The 17,852-nt window shown below is 37.1% G+C and overlaps 1 protein-coding gene across 3 annotated transcripts in view; it reads right to left on the bottom strand.

Annotated features, from left to right (window-relative positions):
- The window catches only part of TUT4 (terminal uridylyl transferase 4), a 50,879-nt gene that overhangs the window by 20,539 nt on the left and 12,488 nt on the right, over positions 1-17,852 (bottom strand). For all 3 annotated transcript variants that reach the window (XM_075097613.1, XM_075097615.1, XM_075097614.1), the window contains exons 4-13: positions 15,122-15,238; positions 12,956-13,133; positions 9,775-9,863; positions 8,493-8,544; positions 7,604-7,673; positions 6,521-6,647; positions 5,423-5,542; positions 4,814-5,035; positions 4,491-4,665; positions 18-754 (exon numbers count right to left, since the gene is read on the bottom strand). In XM_075097613.1, coding sequence (XP_074953714.1) covers positions 18-754; positions 4,491-4,665; positions 4,814-5,035; positions 5,423-5,542; positions 6,521-6,647; positions 7,604-7,673; positions 8,493-8,544; positions 9,775-9,863; positions 12,956-13,133; positions 15,122-15,238 — 1,887 coding nt within the window. The remainder of the gene's footprint in view (positions 1-17; positions 755-4,490; positions 4,666-4,813; positions 5,036-5,422; positions 5,543-6,520; positions 6,648-7,603; positions 7,674-8,492; positions 8,545-9,774; positions 9,864-12,955; positions 13,134-15,121; positions 15,239-17,852) is intronic.

Here is a 17,852-nt window from a genome sequence, read left to right as displayed (position 1 = left end):
TCAAATACACAGCTTACCTTTCCTGAAGTCAAAATGAACTTATCAAATACATAATGCATTTCTTCTGTAGAGAGTCTGCCTTCATCTTTGAGATCATGAGCTTCCACCATTGCTTTGCAGTTGGGCGAGGTAGCTGGTGTGCCAGTGCACTTATTCTTCTGAGAAGACTCTGTTATCAAACTCTGTCTACTTTCGGCATCCGAAAATTCATTACTAGAATTTGTGTCATAGGGCTGATGTTCACTGCAGTTACAATGGTGGCTTAGCTCACCTTCAGTTATACAAACTGAAATTTCTAGATCATCCCCCTCTTTAAGTGATTTTTGCTTTAATTCACAGCATTCATTAGAAATAAGGGATAAAGCGTCTTTGTCTTCGTAACTAGAGTCCAATGTTGAAGGTAGCAAAGAGTCTGTGTTCTTGCAAGTACATCTTTTGGCTACAGCTTCTACCGCTTCATTACATTCAAGTTCATTCTCTGGTATGTTACATCCACTTCCTCTATTTTGTTTATCTACTACTTTTTCCCCTTGTAGAAGGCAACAGTTGGCTACAGGCTCTTCAGATCTTGTGGATTTCTTATTATTCATTTTGCCTTTTTCTTTTTTCTTGGTATCTGGCTTGGATTTAATCCCATCTTTACTTTGTGGACATGCAAAATATTTATACGCTGTCCTAAATCGCTCCAGGATGTACTCAAATACCATCTGGCTATTTAGACTTCGTGCAACATTCCTCTTTAGTGCAAAAGGATCTAGGAAGAAAAAGGACAATTTAATTAGTAATCTTTAGTTCCTACATTTCACTGATGCAGCTGAAATACCTAAGTTATCACATGGCAGTTAAAAAGAGAGTTACAATATAATCCAGAATTGTATTTGGATATATTTAGAGAACGAAGGGCCCACCAGGTTTTTTGGACTTCTTCCATACAAAACACAACATGCGTCTGTCCATGAATGATTGGCTACTATAAACCATTCAAAATAGTGTTAATTAAAAAGAAAACCACGGATATATTGTACCATTATATTATGGTCAATCTCTAAACTAGAAATTAAAATAAACATATGAAGGCAAAATAAACGTAAACCTGCCTGAACCGTTTTCCTTAACTGAAGAAGGATTTGCATTTCCCATAAGAAATTAATTTCTCTACAAGTAACATTAGGTTATAAGGATTATATGAAGCAATCTCACCAGGTTTCATTCTTAGTCCTTCCTAGCGATTTCTAGATCAAACATGTTTTCCAAGTAAAAAGAGCACTTGCATAGTTGCTATAAGTTTGCCTGGGAAGATAGTATCAAACTGAGATTCTGTTACTTCATAATTTCAGTTATAAACTTAACATTAAAAAAAAATCACAAAACAAACAAAAACAATACAAAAAGACCAACAATAGCAGGTATCAGAACTAGAATACAATCTGTATGTTGAAATTATTTCCTGTTTCTTCCTCAATAATTTGCCCTTTCATCTCACAGATTTTATTGCTGCATGCTGAATAAACACAGTTTTAAAACTCTCTAGCTAAAAGTGACTGAATAAAAGAATTAGGAGAGGAAATTAAAGCCACAGGAGTGATCTCAAGACCCACTACTCAACATGTGCCTCAACAATTCTTTGCTTTTCTCCTTTTTACTTTGCATTCTTACTCTTCTTCTACCTTAATGTCATTCAACATACCTTTATTAACTCATTCTCTGCCTTTATGATACTCTCTGACCTATTTCTCCTTGTCCTCTCCATCACCTCATGTGTGTTACAGAAAAGCTACTTCATTAACATCTCTAGAAAGCATCCAAAATTTGTTATTTATACTTTTATAAAAATATCACCTTAAAATGGTTTCTTAACCTTCCTTAAATACCCAATTTTTCTATTTTTAAGGCCAATTTAGAATGCTATTAATTACTTTATGACTTTCCCTTTTAAGTACTGTTTACATGGCTTTCTGAGTTGAGGAACAGAGTAAAGATGTCTTCCAGTTATGAAGTAATAGACAAAATAATTTTCTTTTTCTCCCCAACATAAGTAAGTCAGGGTATGCATTATCATCAAATTCATATGGTCTCACTCCATGAAAAAAAAGCACTTCCCTTAGCAGGATACTGAGGCCCTGAAGCATAGCCTATGACATGCCACTCAGTTTCACAGTATGGAAATACTACCAACAGGGAAAGGGACAATGAGGGGCTGGAGGGGTGGTTACTTTGATGGGTATGCTGGTTTTGGCTGGGATAGCGTTAATTTTCTCCACAGTAGCTAGTATGGGGCTGTGTTTTGGATTTATGCTAGAATCAGCGTTGATAATATGGGAACATTTTAGTTATCGCTGAGCAGGACTTACACAGAGTCAAGGCCTTTTCTGCTTCTCACCCCCCAACCACCAGCGAGTGGGCTGGAGGTGCACAAGAAGCTGGGAGGGAACACAGCCAGGACAACTGACCCCAACTGACCCAAGGGATATCCCACACCATATGACGCCATGCTCAATATATAAAGCTGGGGGAAGAAGGCAGGGGGATGTTTGGAGTGATGGCATTTTGTCTTCCCAAGTAACCATTACGCATGATGGAGCCCTGCTTTCCTGGAGACGGCTGAGCACCTGCCTGCCCATGGGAAGGAGTGAATGAACTCCTTGTTTTGCTTTGCTTGTGTGTGCAGTTTTTGCTTTACCTATTAAACTGTCTTCATCTCAACCCACAAGTTTTCTCACTTTCACTCTTCCAATATTCTCCCCCATCCCACCAGGAGTTAGACCATGACAGTCCTGTTTGGTGTCCAATGTGGGGCTTGGAGGGTTTGAGATAAGAACAGATTTGACTGCAGTGTGCTAGATCGAATTTATTACTGTTATTGCTGTTCAGCTACTAATCAGCAGGCTTCTGTGCTTGCCATGGGGCTTGCTTGCCTTACTGTATATTAGAGTCTAGTGCTAGTTAGTGGCTGCTTCTTGCTTTCACTGCTTGCTGTATTGCTGTGCTGCTTTTCATCTGACTCTGCTGCGTCTGAGAACATTTTGATAACATCAATGGCCACGTGCCTGGCCTGGCAGGTGGCCAGGGCATCGCTGCTGCTTCTGTGCTGCTGCACTGGACAGGCTGGAGCTCCAGCGTGAACTCAGGTCAAATGGACTGTGACCTGTGGATGAGTCCATGTGGGATCAGGGACATCTCAAAGGATCTGTGGCTGTGGTTACGTCTGTGCTGCAGCAGCTGTGTACCTCTGAAAGGACTGTGGCCCAAGGATATGTCGGCCCTGGAGGAGGTAAACCCCAGAGCATCTGTGGCTGTGGGTTAAGTCTATGCTGCAGCTGTGCCTGAGGTCATGCTGGAGCACCATGGCCATGGATAAGCCCATGACAGAGCAGGTACACCCCTGGAGAGACTGCAGCCAAGCCTAAGGCCATGTTGGCGCAGGTTTACTTCTGAAGGGACTGTGGCTGTGTGTAAGGCCACACTGGAGCAAGGGAGATTGTAATGGAAATACCTTTAAACTGTTGTAACCTGTGAATTGAGTTGCATGTTACAGGAATTACTATAGCAGGAACCACCTCAACCACAGGAGGACAAGCCTTACAAGAAGCACTGCAAGTGCAGCAGTGACCCAACCTGAGCCAGCTTTGGTGCCCAGGAACTCCACACAACACACCGCCTCTGCTGCCCTGAGGAACCACCACAACAGATGGAGCCCAAAGTCGTGGACTGAATGAACTCAGTGAACATTTACGGACACTCCATGGGGTGGTCCATAGACTAAGGGAATGATATCTGTGTACTATATCAAAGGATGGGAAGGGTGGTGGTGCTTAATGAAAATGTATTGGATAGCGTGAAACCTGAGCATGACGACATAAATGGTATGGAATAAGGGGTGGAGAATGTGCTGGTTTTGGCTGGGATAGAGTTAATTTTCTCCACAGTAGCTGGTATGGGGCTCTGTTTTGGATTTGTGCTGGAAACAGTGTTGATAATACAGGGAATGAGCGAGCAGCTGTGTGGTGCTTAGTTGCCAGCTGCGGTGAAACCATGACAATGGCTTTTCTCCAGTTGACTGATCAGAGCTAAGCTCTCTGCTCAGTCTGCATTAGTCAGAGGAAGCAAACCAATAGCTAGTAACACTCAAAACACATTGTGGTTTTTGGAAATGCAGTTAGAGGTGATGAAGATTAATAATATCAGAATTATTTATTCCTTTTTAGTAATAGCTTATAGAAAGAATGAAACAGAGATAAGAACAGAATGGTAAGAAAAACAAATTTACACCTTGTACTTCAAGGACCAGATTTGCAAAAAGTAGTAGTAAGCAGAAAGTTCGTTTTTAAATAGACTAAATAGCTCACAAAATATACTAAAATAATCTACTTTCTCCTCCAATTAGTCATTTAGTTTATTGTCCAGACTTCTTGTGACAGACCTCTAAGTATTAGTTAAATAAAGATAATAATGCATGATGACTACAGAACTAGAAAAGGGTATTATCCTACCTTCAATGGCTATTCGCCTTTTAGGCCAGTTTTTATTCTCTCTGGTTAAGAGTTCTTGTACCCGTATGCTGATGACATATTCCTCCAAAGCAAATTCCAGTGTGTAAAACTTCAACAGTTCCAACCACAGTTGCCCCAGTGAAACTTGGTGAGGGGTTTTGAATGCTAAGAGAGACTGAAACACATGGACAAGAATGCTCAACTGCAATAAGAAATTAAAATTCCCATTTTTTTCCTGGTTCCATCCAATATTTGTGTTTAAAGATAAAAAACAGGGCTAAGAGATAGAATATGGTTTTCAATGCAATAAAGCCAAGACTTACGTTGCCGTGTTTCTCCTTTGCATTACTTTGGTTGTCCACTTCTGAGCTTGTTACCTTTTTACCACCACCTTTTTGTTGTTCAACTTTAGTCTTACTTTCCGCTCCAACGGAGTTTTTTGCTGCACCATTTGGTGGTGGTTTGTACTCCCACCGTACAAACTCCTCTTCTTCTATACCTTTCAGCTGGTAGTCATCTGGCCTCTTTGAATCAAAGCCTTCAATCTAACAACAATTAAAGTATATGTATAGTATGTATAAAATACATACAACCAGAAGTTTTCACTAAAGGTAACACGAACAATTGTGATATTTATTCCCCTCAAGAATAACTGATGTCAGAGAAATAAAGAAGAAAATATTTGCCTTTTCTCCAAAACACAGTATGACACGATTGCACAGGCTATAGCAGATGCCTTTTTTAAAAAGTCATCAGAATCATCAGGCATCAACTGTGGGAGGATTAAGTACTAATGCGTTTTATTTACAAATTTCTTAAGCGATCAAATTCTGAGCATTTTATGACCTTGCAAAACACAGAAATAGTGTTTAACAGTATAGTTTAACAGAAATAGTTTAACAGTAAGGTTACTATATTACCAAAGCACTTACCCAATTGCCCAAATAAGATGGTAAAATACGTGGTTTTCTTTGTTGAAGAAAAAATATCACCATTAAGGCAAAGGAATATGAGGGAATCCCACCTTCAGCCTGACAGTCAATGTGACAGAGCTGTAAGAGAATACATAATTTCTTTTACGATGTAACATCAGCATTTTAATTTAAAATCTATTATAAAAGGACAAATATTAAAGAAATGTGAGATACACACTACAGTGAAACAGAAAATCCTTAATCTCAAACTGCAGTTACCATGCCATGCCACATACAGACAGAATGCAAATTACAGTAATTCATACAGTGCCTTTTATTATATGTTATTCTCTTCAGTTTCATCACATTTTGTGATTGTGGGACACATTTATGTTCCTATCTAGAATTTCAGTCAGCTATCAGGGTTTTGTTATTGTGCAATATCTCACGTATGGAGATGGGGATTCTATGCATCTGGCTGCAATCTGATACTGATCACTTCTATGGGAACTCAGAGATGTAATAAATATATAAGACATTGAACAGTTCTTTGTAGTTTCTACTGCGGCTCCTTATACGTTGTAAAACAGAATTTTTTGTAAAGACACCTTGCTAAATCAAGCAACAATAATAATACCATGCAACTGATTTTTCAGTAAAGCCGAGACATTTTAAGTCAAGTATAGCCTGGCAGCAGTTTCAGGACTCAGCTGCAAGACAGTTAAATGCTGGCTGTGAACATTTTAACTTGGTTCCTGGGATCAGCATTGACATTTGTAAGAAGTACCCTTTTTCGATCGAGCTAACTTTTTTCAATGTGACCTCAATCGCAGAAAGTTTGCAAGACCTGACTGTTCTGTTGAACTGGTTTTCAAGGATCAGTTAACTAGTTTTAAGGAACTGGTTTAGTAACTTGGTAACAGAGTAGTGAAAGCTTCATATAAATATTTTACAGTTACACACCAAAATCTTCAGTCTCATTGTGGCCTGTTAAGATAAGAGGTGAAGTAGTGGCATGAAGTTCTTCTCTACAAATATATTAAAGCTATTACATTGTATTCAGTACTCAAAACCAGGACATAAACATATAATTATCCTCAATATTTATAAACTTACTCTAGCCCAGTAGCGGAACGCCAAAACCAAGGGAATAAGGACAGGCTCCAGTTTACCAAGTGCAGCCAGCAGGTCAGTTGTAAGGCAAGCCACATCATTTCTAGCACTTACTTTACATGTCAAACCACTGTAATTACAAACGTAAAACAGATAAGAAGAGTTATCACCTTGTGTATACAGAGGATGCTTGGAGCAGGGGGTAGGTAGGGCATCACACCCACCAGAATAAAAACATGCATCAGTGTCTCCCTGTGTAAGAACCTGAACTTTTAAACAAAAGCTACAGAATATAATCACATATTCTTTACTATTAACTCACCAGTTGGATCTAGAACTTACAGAAGTTCATTACAGCTAAACATAAAAAACAGCATTAAGAATTTGCTCTAAGTTCTGCCATTACTTAACACTGCAATCTTAGCGCAACTCAAACTCCATGCATATCTTCCACATACCAAATAAATAAATAAACAAACCTCCCAAGGCTGCTGCATATTAAGATTTGGTAAATCCACAAAACATATGGTCTAAAAACTTTCCGTTTGTGTCTCAGAATGATTATTTCTATTCTCTTAGTACTTACAAGGCATTTGCATAATCTCCAAACACAGGGAAAGATATGGCCACCCTTCATGCATTTACTTCCCCGGCGTTTCAATCACATACCTCTAGCCAGTCAAAGCAATGTGGACATCATATAGCAACTGCATTTCATATTGGAAGTTGCTACTTCTTAGGAATTTACTGAAATTGTCAGATTATGTGTCCTTACTGGCAATGCGTATCTTATAAAACGTTTTTAAAACCTTGGATTAAACCGCTAGCAGAAATTTTAAGTATCAACTGATAACCATTCCATTTTTCCCCTATTTAACTAAAAGTAGAACTGATATTCTCAGACTCCTACAACTAATGAGCTCTATGAGCCACAAAAACAAAGTTAAGCTTTTTTTTTTTTTAGATTGTATTTTCATGTATGAGCAATTCCCCTTTAACATGAATGTTAGCTAAATGCTGCAGTAACACTTCCTGTCAGGAGTGCAGACAAGCAGCTGTTATGAACTAGCATAGTAGAAATGGTACCTTTTAACATCTCTGCAAAAGACAACAGGAACTTTGGCATGGAAATCTGACTCCACATCTGAGTAGATAGCTAAGCAAGGGAAAAAAAAACATTATGTATGAAAGTCTTCTACAGTTTTCCCAACTGTGTCTTTAAAACTATTACATTTATATCATGCTTTTACAAAACAACTCAAATTAAGTGCTGTGTAGCTACCAGTAAGCAGTATTTTTCTGGTTACTTTTGATGCTCACCATCAGTATCACACAGCCAGCAAGGGGGGAGGGTGGGGAACTACAAAAAAACCAAACACACACAAAACAAAAGAACCCCACCCTGTCAGGAAACTGGACCGATATCTCTTTTAGAACCTTTTGTCTTTATAACATTTGAAAGACACAAGGTTAAATCTCTGACAAATCATCAGGATAGTTTGAGAACCACTTATGGAGCTGACCTATCAAAACTTCCTGAAGGATCAGAAATGCAACGTTACTTGTGTCACTTGGCTCAAGATGTGCCAATTACAGGGTTAGATGACCTTCTGACACAACAAGGAGGCTACAAGTTTCAGAAGTCTTGTAATAGTTCTCACTGATGTTCATATGCAAATGGAGAGTGGCTTTTGGGTTTTCTACTCAGGATTTCTCCTACAAAGTTAAATACTTTTCAACCTGGCATATAACACTATTACCGCAAATTTTGGCAATCTGAACTGGACTACCTGGGCTGCCATTCTCCTGCTGCAGGTTCTCATCTCTCGCACAAGCACTGGTATTCATAAAAATCACATTCATAAAAATCGCTCAGATACTTTGGTTGAAAAGTTTACAGAAAAATTAAGCACAAAACCAACTGAACAGCAGTTATAATGTTAATTAATAGGCGTGAGATGCAACTAAAACTCACCACTGTTCTTCAAGATTTCAAGCACCTGTATCAGAACATCTGGTTGACTCATCTAAAACGACAAAAATAGAGCAAGTTACATTATTCAGACTAACTTATTTTATTTTACACTCTTTTAAAAACTACTTAGTTTGCACAACTGGTAACAGTATGTTCTTTCACAAAAGTGAAACCGTGTGTCAGTATTAATAGAAAAGTTAACTGTATCTGTCCACACCATGAAAATGGGTACTAGTAAAAAAGTTAGCCAGCTTTCTTTTAGCCTACAGCTTTTTTAGTTAATACTTCTGTTCTAGTTCCATATTAACAGACTCCATAAAATTAGAACAAAACACTTGCCATATATTCAACAATTTCAATGTCAACATATGCCACTAGGAACACACAAAAAAATATTTAATGTCAGTACTTTCCTACAGGTTTCTAGAGTTTATAATTTTAAAACATGTTTCCTTTTCTAAGTGGTGTTGCAAAGATAAGCTGTTAATAATTCAAAAAAAAGCTAAAAATTAGTACCACCTTTGAGCCTTTGTGAAAAAGTGCCATGGTACACTCCACATGCAATTGTTTGAGAAATTACTCAGTTTTGCTTCCTAACTGCAGTGTCATTTCAAAATGTGATGTGTAAGTGTGTAACCAAAACAGGTATCTTGAATTCCACTGCAACACATACAGTCAAAAAAAGACCAAGCTCAGCCATCGTGCCTCTAACAAGAACATGCTGCTAATATCACACACTAAACATGAATCAACAACTTCAATGTTAAAAGGCAAGTTATACTGCTTTGCAGGGATTTTATACCACAGGAAACTGTAAACTGGGATGTGACACCTACTTGCAAGTAACTAAAACATAAAAAGGATAATTGCCACTTTTAGCCCCACCTTTAAAAGGCAGGGTAGGGGGAATGAAGACCTACAAGATTTTACTGTCTGAATCACGAGCACACAAACACACACCTACCCAGAGTCAAAGATTTTAATACTGCTTCAATGCTTACTCAAAAAAATTATTAAAAAAACAGGTTAACGTAAGATTGTAAAGAAAAAAACAACAACCTTACCAACCAAACCAAAACCAACAGAATTAAAGTTATCTAATAAGCAAGGGAAACTTAATCCACTGGATTCATAGCACACCTGACACCAAATCAAAGATTATATGCTTTGTGCTATTCTAACACCGTATGCTCCAATAGAAGATGAAGGCAACGGAGTAGAAATAAATGTTGATGGCCTTGATTGAAAAAAACAGTCTTAGTGCAAAATAATATCTACGCACCTTAGGTGGGAATTTGATATCAATGTTAATATCGCTGGTCTTAAAAGCAAATCTAGTTAAACAGGAGCCATACATCCTCAGCGAACAGTCTAGAAGAAAGAGAAACATAATTATTTAACAGCTAGCAAACAAATTATTATTTAATGGATGATGCATAACTTGCTTTAGATACCATACCTCCCAAGGGATACTCCCAGATTAATGAATACTGAATCACTTTCTCGCTGCTGTGAAGGCTAGTCATTTCCATAACACAATATCACAGGAAAAGGGATAATTTAAATAGCGTAATTACCAAATGTCCAAAATTTTTGCAGCTGTTTTAAAGTATTTTTGCAATGCAGCTTCGGTTTTGTTTGTTCTTAATATAAAATTAAATATTAAATAGTAATAACTGTCACCATCTCAGTGCAGGATTTTATTTACCAGCTTTGCTGCAGTGAAATCAAGATGTAGTTAAGAAGCTAGCCAATTATAAAATTCTTTGTTGCCTCATACACTTTTGTCACAAAAAAAGTTCATATGTGCTACCACCTGTTAATTACATTAGCAAGTTCCTGTGCACAACACATTACAAAAAATGCATATAAAACGTAAATTCATTATAATCCAAGACACAAAGATCAGAATCTATTTAGTGTTTTTATAGTTAATATAGTTCCTTAACTGCAAAGATGTACAACAGATCTAAACTGTTTAGAAAGTAATATTCACTAATAATATGAGAAATGTCATTCCACTCCATAAACAATAATTTATCCCACTTCATGACATTAATTTTTGTAGATGAAAACTTTGCTGTAATATGTATTAGGGTCCTGACGTATTTATGTCAGCTGAAAGTTGAGACTATTCTCATCCTTTCCAAGCCCAACACCCTGCTCAAGCAGGGTCACCTAGAGCAGGTTGCCCAGAACTGTGTCCAGTTGGGTTTTGAAAAAAACTTCAAGGATGGAGAGTCCACAGCCTCTCTAGGCAGCCTGTGCCAGTGTTCAATCAGCCTCACAGTGAAAAGCATTCTTCTTGTATTTTTTCTTAGTACCTTTGTGTTCTGACCAAGCTCTCCAACCAAATGGTAACCAAATAATTCTTAAAAGAGAAAGATCTTGGACATACACAGCTTCAAACAAACCTTCCTCTATTTTCAAGTGCTTACAAACTAGCCCTCTCAAAAGGAATTTCTGTATGGTAAATAAACAAACAAGTTGTAATTACTTCCAATGGCTTTTCAGAGTAGTGAGAATTTTTGCATAGTTCTAATGCGAGCTCAGGAGGAAAATCACGCCATAACACCCCATGTTTTCTACACTGTGCATCAAGTAATTTTTTCCTAACTTACAACTCAGGAAAACACATTCACTAAAACAGAGTGGGCTTTGAAAAGGGGAATAACAAATCATCATTTACTACTACAGACTCCCCCTCCACTACTACTACACCTCCACTTCAGCTCATCAATCCAAACAAGTCAGACAGCCGAGTAACACTAACAGTCACTTTCATGAGTATTTATGTAAAAGTAGTAATTTCCTTTGTTTTGTCCTATGCTAATATACTACCAGTGGAAAACTCAGTGTGTCGGAACAGAAGTTTGCACTAGCAGCCACATATGGCAATATTATAGAGCAAACAGATTAGCAAACCTCTACCCTATAAGCCCCTTGTTCTGTTCAGCACCTTAGTTTAAGCATATACTCTAATACAGCTCCTAAAACTAACGCTGATCACCCTGCAGCAAACAAACAAAACCTTTCTATTGTGTTTTTATAGAGCAAAGGGAAGATATTTCTGAAATAAAAGGACAGTATAGAATATCAACCCAGTTTCAATATAGATTAAATAAAAAGTTTGAAAACTTATTTTCTGTCAGAGATGAATACTTTTTTCTGTTCAGATTCACTGAAAAACATTGTTAACATAATGTCAACATTACTGTAGCTCCAAAAATCAGCTCTCAAACTCCCAGTATATTAACTATAGAAGACGATGGGAAATCAATGCAAAGAAGCAAATGTCAAAGATTATTTTATTGTTATATTACTTATTTTATTTTCCAACAGTTCTATAAATTGGATTTGGATGTTTTACATGTCCTATTGAACCAACATACTGTACTTCTGAAGGGGGAGGTGGGCAAAGACCACCATTCAACTTATCCAGATAATTTTAATGAACTTTATTGACCCACTGAAGCAAAAAACTAAGCATTTAACCTACTCAGACTTTTTTCCTAAATGATTCTTATTTTTCATCAATACAAAGCACTCAAGAAAAAGGCAAATAAGGTATGATATTTATACGTAGTTAAGTAAATGTAATATTTTGACCTATTTAAGACAATTCCAGAGACTTTGGAAAGCTATAGTTGATCTCAGAGTACCCCTCTCCTCATTTTAGAGCCCATTAACCATAAATACACATGAGAAGAAACACCTGTTAAACAGCAACCCTTGTTGATTTTAATGACCAGTTACTGACTAGTACCTGCAGATATTTCAGATCACAATTAAGTATTGAAAATGTCTCATATGCTTAGTAAAATCACTCATAGCTGGGGTCTAATTTTTTTTTCCCCCTAAAACAATTAAAAATTTGCCTCAGGCAACTTTTATCTGCCCTGAGAGATGTTATAAACAACAAAAGGATCAGTAGGGAAAAGAAAAAATATAAATTTCAAACTCCTCCTCATTTTCCCCCCCTGCTATACTTAGTCTAATTAAGTGCACTTGGCAGGGGTGGGGAACCTCTACTATAACAGCCACAGATATTCAATAATGCTAGATAAGGTATAGGTGGAAAGGTTTGTAGGACTAAAGCCTGAAGGAGATCATCAGTGGCTGAGCCTTTAAACACAGCCAGGAAGAAAATATTTCATGCCCTGAATCTTTATCAGAAATCATCACTTTAAAGAGGACCAATATCTTCAATAAACATGTACCAGATAAAAGCAAAAATAAGCACAACCATATTTTCCTGTTTTTGTAGGTATTTTAGCTCCTTTTAAATCACCTGCCAGTTTGTATTAAAATGCCAGTACATATTAGTATTGTATAATACAAAGATAATTTATCCCCAAATGCATTAATTCACCATTAATGAAGGTATCAAAATCTGTATAAAAATAAAGAAATAGAAATATTTTGTTTGTTCTTAATATAAAGGAAATGGAGACTATGAATACCTGGTAAGGGCTGTTGAATAATTTTCTCCATCTCATTTACAATTTCTTGACGAATTCTGAAGTCATCATCTGATATGCCTTGCTCATTTGCTGCCTCGATGAGTGTAAAACTCAGAGCAGCCAACTGTGCAGAAGAGGGGGGTGGGAGGGCACGCAGCTCATTTTCTTCTTGTTTTTCCTGAATAATTGTTGGATGATAAAAGTGAAAACTGATATTTTAAGAGAAAAGGCTTATTTCATACTATTGCATGATATTAGAATGTCCTTTTTGCTGTTTGTGTTCTTCTATTTACATGGTGTCCTGACTAAACACTTCCAAATTTAGGAACTCTGCCGGGCCTAACTGGCAGATGTACTAGTGTGGCTAACAGAAATAACAGTAGATGCTCAGTGTTTGAAAGGGAACATGTTGTTTCACAGCTGGCAACTGGGGAGGAAATCTGCTGTGTTACATTCCTGAACCACATTTTCTGACAGTTCTGAAACAGAATTCATCCAAGGAAATGAAAAGGTATAATTGTTCGTACATAATAAATGTAACTGAGCTGAGGAACTTTTTCAGAGTCACATAGATTTTTTTTCAGGGTGGACTGTACTTGAAGGAAAGATACCAGAGGCAGAAAAATTATTCCTAGCTCCAAGGAATTTTGATAAGTTGAGTCCCATTGCTGCCTAAACAGCTGGTGCCAGAAAATGCTATTATTAGTGCATCAAATTATAATCAATTTAATCCAAAAGCAAGAAATATGTCAGACAGATCAAGTCTTTTGTAAAACAATCACTTGTTTTACAAATTCATCAACTAAATGAAATCTGTTCTTATCTGCACAAATTTAGCGTAAGAAAGAATATGTGCATTTTTAAAGGACTGCATTTTTTTTTAGTGTCACTGCTTTAGGGTCTTTTGTCAGGGGGAAGCCACAGGTGCTGCTAAGCTTATTTGATAGTCATGTATCTCATAGATAGAGCTGTAAATAGGTGTATTTTATGAAGTAACATTTAGACAGTTACATACCTCTTATCACTGTATTGTGATACACAACATAAAGCTATTTGAAGACAAGTGTTAAAAACTGAAACTGCTCCCTGCCCTCTAGCATTTCCATTCAGTGGTAAAGAAACCTCATTGCTCAATTCTTATCTCTGTGCCCAGACGAAAAGCATGGCATGAAAGTACTTCCATATCAAATACAGAGCTGGTTTGTTGCCGTTTTATTTTTTTCCATGATGCAATTTAGCAAACGGTATGAGAACTAGAATCCTTTACAAATAATAACTGAACATAATACAAAAACGTTATTTTCTGAGATGTAATGGATTTACAGCATTCAGAGTTTTCCAGGCAATGGCTTGCATATATGACAGAATTAGAGCATTAATTACAAACAGAAATATGGTAAGAAATACATAGAAACAAGAATAAGTAATTGACTGAATTTTGGGGAACAGTGTAGGAAGAGTAATTTTAACCATCTGAATCACAAAACCCTATATACTTGGGAATTTGTAGCTCTTCATCAACAATTACAAAAATGGGTTGGCATTTTTGGCACCACTTACTGGATTTCATACATATAACAGTTCTTTAAAGCAAAGCAAACAGTAATATCATGGCATCTGATAAGAAAACTGTTTTGCTCTTTAAAAACCTTAGAACTGCTTTTCATGTTAAACACATACATAAACCCAGGGAGATGATGAGTGACTCAGGAACTGAATCCCTCCCTGTTTTGACCCTCTTTTTTAGTCTAGACACACTATGCCCTCTGCTTATGCATCACAGAAAGGCTGTAGATAAAAATCTCCCAAGTCAGACAAAAGAGAGAAAAAAAAAAAGAAAATCCCAACATCCCAACCTCACCTCCAGCCTCTGGAGGTCTTGTTATCAGCAATATTAATTTTGGAAGAAACAAAACCTAAATATGTTTCTCACCTAAGTTACCTTGCTTTCTGTTACTAGAAGTCTGATGACCAAAGAAAACATACCACATAACAAAAAGATTTTTTTGTTTAAAACAAACAAAAAAGAAAACAACAAAAAACCCACCCCACCCACCCAAAAAACCCAAACCCTAGGGAAAAAATCCAAAACCCCAAAACAAACAAACAAACCAGGAGGAAAAAAAAGTAAAAAAAAAAAGGTCAAAATTTTATTTGTTAACTTACCATTATATTTTTCTTATGACGTTTTTCTTTAATATGCTTGTGAGCTCCCTGGATATTTTCAATGTGAACTAAGCAGAGCTTGCATAGATACTGGCAGTTGGTGTATTCTGGGGAGCGCTGAGGAAAAACGGCCATAGATTAAAAGAAAATGTTTCTGCCAACAGCACCTGAAAAACTCAATTCTTTGAATAATAAATTGTACTTAACAATTATGTAACACTTGTAATGTCAAGGTGCTTTGCAAACATTAAGTAATCTTAAAAAAACACTGGAAATTTATTTTTATCCATATGACAAGCAGAGAAAGCAAGGAAAGGAAGTGAGATGACTTGAGTATTACACTTCTCAGTAAGTTTTAGTGAGGCACGATTGAGACTGAGGAGTTGATGCCTCCTAAGGCTGACCTAAAGGCCAGTAAGCCATACCCTTCTCAGCTCAAGCTTTTAATAACTATGGATTTATTAAATTTCAGCATCTATCCTCCTTCCTTTGATGAGAAAATGGGAAGTATTCATCCTATTATCTGCTATACATGTTATGACAGATGGTGTTGTTGTTTGGCTAGCATATTCACAGCGCACTCTGCAAGTACTGCATTTTTTGTTCTATTAAAAAGGGCGTGGCTAGCCAACAAGGAGGAAGATAGCCTGCTTGTGACTAACTACTGACTATATGCTGGATAAGGTAGGATCCTCTGACAAGGGGTCAGATTATTCCATTTTAATAAATAATTTGGGATGGTCAGAATTGGAGAAACATGCAGAACAAGCATCTTTTTGTACAGATAGACTGGGAGAGATGGGGTACACAAATGGAGAGCTGCCAACTGGGAGACCCCGCAGAGTATGCAAGCAGCAGCCAAGCCTCAGGAGATGATGGGGGTGGGAATCCCTATTTTCCTAAGGTCCAAGAGGGGATACTGTGAAGTTTATTCAACCGGGAAACCACCTAGAACTACCTACTAGGCTAAAAGGCAGAAAGGACAACCTCCGCACAGATGAGGGGGTTGCTCATGGATACTCCACTTTAATCTGTCACATCCTGCAGTCGTATTTTCTTGCTCTAATAAAACACAGCTATAGCAATTGGAAACCTTTTGATACGCTCACTGTGAAGACAAAAGGGCCCAACAAAAAGCCTTTTTTCTCCACACTTGTTAGCATTTTTCCAATAACTGCTAGCAGTTGTAACTGGGAGTGAAAAACCCTACTTAACATTTTCATCCTAATTCTAATACATCTATATTTACTGAAACCACAAAATATACCGAAAACACCAGATGTTTAAACAGTGACATAACAATGAATGAACAGAGAACACCACACTCAGGCGGACTATATATCAGTTAAACAAATTTGACTTACTATATAGAAACCTAAACTACTGCTAAATTTGGATAAGTATTTCCACCTACTGAGTTTGATCTCCCCCCTCCCCCCTTTTTTTGGGGGGGAGGTGGAGGGGGGTGGGGAAGTCTGATACCCTCTAACTGCAGAGTAAATATCAATTTAAAATAACATGGTCATTATGCCTTTATTACTAATGCTCTTCATCCTTATTTTCTATAAGACAGATATCTAGTGATATGAAATTAAACATCCAATTAGAAAACAACTTATGACAGTTACACTTGGCTAGCTCGGATGATTCAAGTATTCAATACCTGATGATTGAAGTAGATCAAAAATATTTCACCACTCTTCTAAAACTGAATATCAGCAATAATCATATTTTAAAAACCTGAGTATTTCTTTACAATACTGATCTACAGTATTATGTCAACAGATATTGCCAGAAAAGTTGAATCAAGTAACACCTTTTATTTTGCCTTTATTGTAAAGGCTTTTTTAGTCATCTAGTTATGCTTACCACCAATGAAAGGGGCAACAACTCAAAATAGCAAGACAAAAAAAAAAGCTACAGGCTACTACTTGAGTAAGACAGAAGCATCCAAACAAGCCAGGCCTCATGAAATTTGTGCTTCAATATTCAGGGAGCTAATCAATCTCAGAGCCAGTTGTGTTTTAAAGAGCTCACAGAGAATGGGAATGTTCCAGATCACTAGGAAAGAGAAACTTAAGAATATTTTTAAAAAGGCTAGAGAGGATGAGCCAAGGAATGAAGAGACTAGTCAGAATTAGCATCCAGAAAAATACTGTAATAAATTATTAATAAGCACATAGGAAAAAAACAAGTCATAAGTATAACTGATCCGTTATAAATAAATTGTACTAAACCAATTTTAGGGTTGCTTTTTTAAAGGGTAAAATCATAGAGCTTGAAGAAGCAGCAGCAGATGTTGCATCTTGAACTTTACAAAGTTTTTGTCACTTGTCATAGTATCAGTCTCAAAAGGAGATCATAAATACTATCTAAATAAAGAACAGTAAGGTGGGAGCAAAACTACTCAGAAAACTGTCCTCAGAGCGCATGTATCTAGACTGGTTCAACACCAGCCTAAAAGCATGTGCCAAATCTTTTTCAACAGGGCTCCTTCTGCGGTCAGAAACATTCGTATTTTGGTTGAAGACTTAGGAAATACATTCGAAGGTGTGCTGACTACAAATGCAAAAGATAACAAGTTGGGAGAGGTTACAGAAGACACAAGATGACAAAAATTCAGCGATCACAACAGATTAGAGAAACTGAATTGAAATTGAAGCTGCAATTAAATAGTATCAAAGCAAAATACCATTCCTCCTTAGACATTATCAACTGCAAACGATACAGA

The sequence above is a fragment of the Phalacrocorax aristotelis genome, chromosome 6 (assembly GCF_949628215.1).
Source record: "Phalacrocorax aristotelis chromosome 6, bGulAri2.1, whole genome shotgun sequence".
Lineage (NCBI taxonomy): Eukaryota > Metazoa > Chordata > Aves > Suliformes > Phalacrocoracidae > Phalacrocorax > Phalacrocorax aristotelis.
The sequence above is the reverse complement of the archived record's forward strand: the minus strand, read 5'-3'. Positions and strand labels throughout refer to the sequence as shown.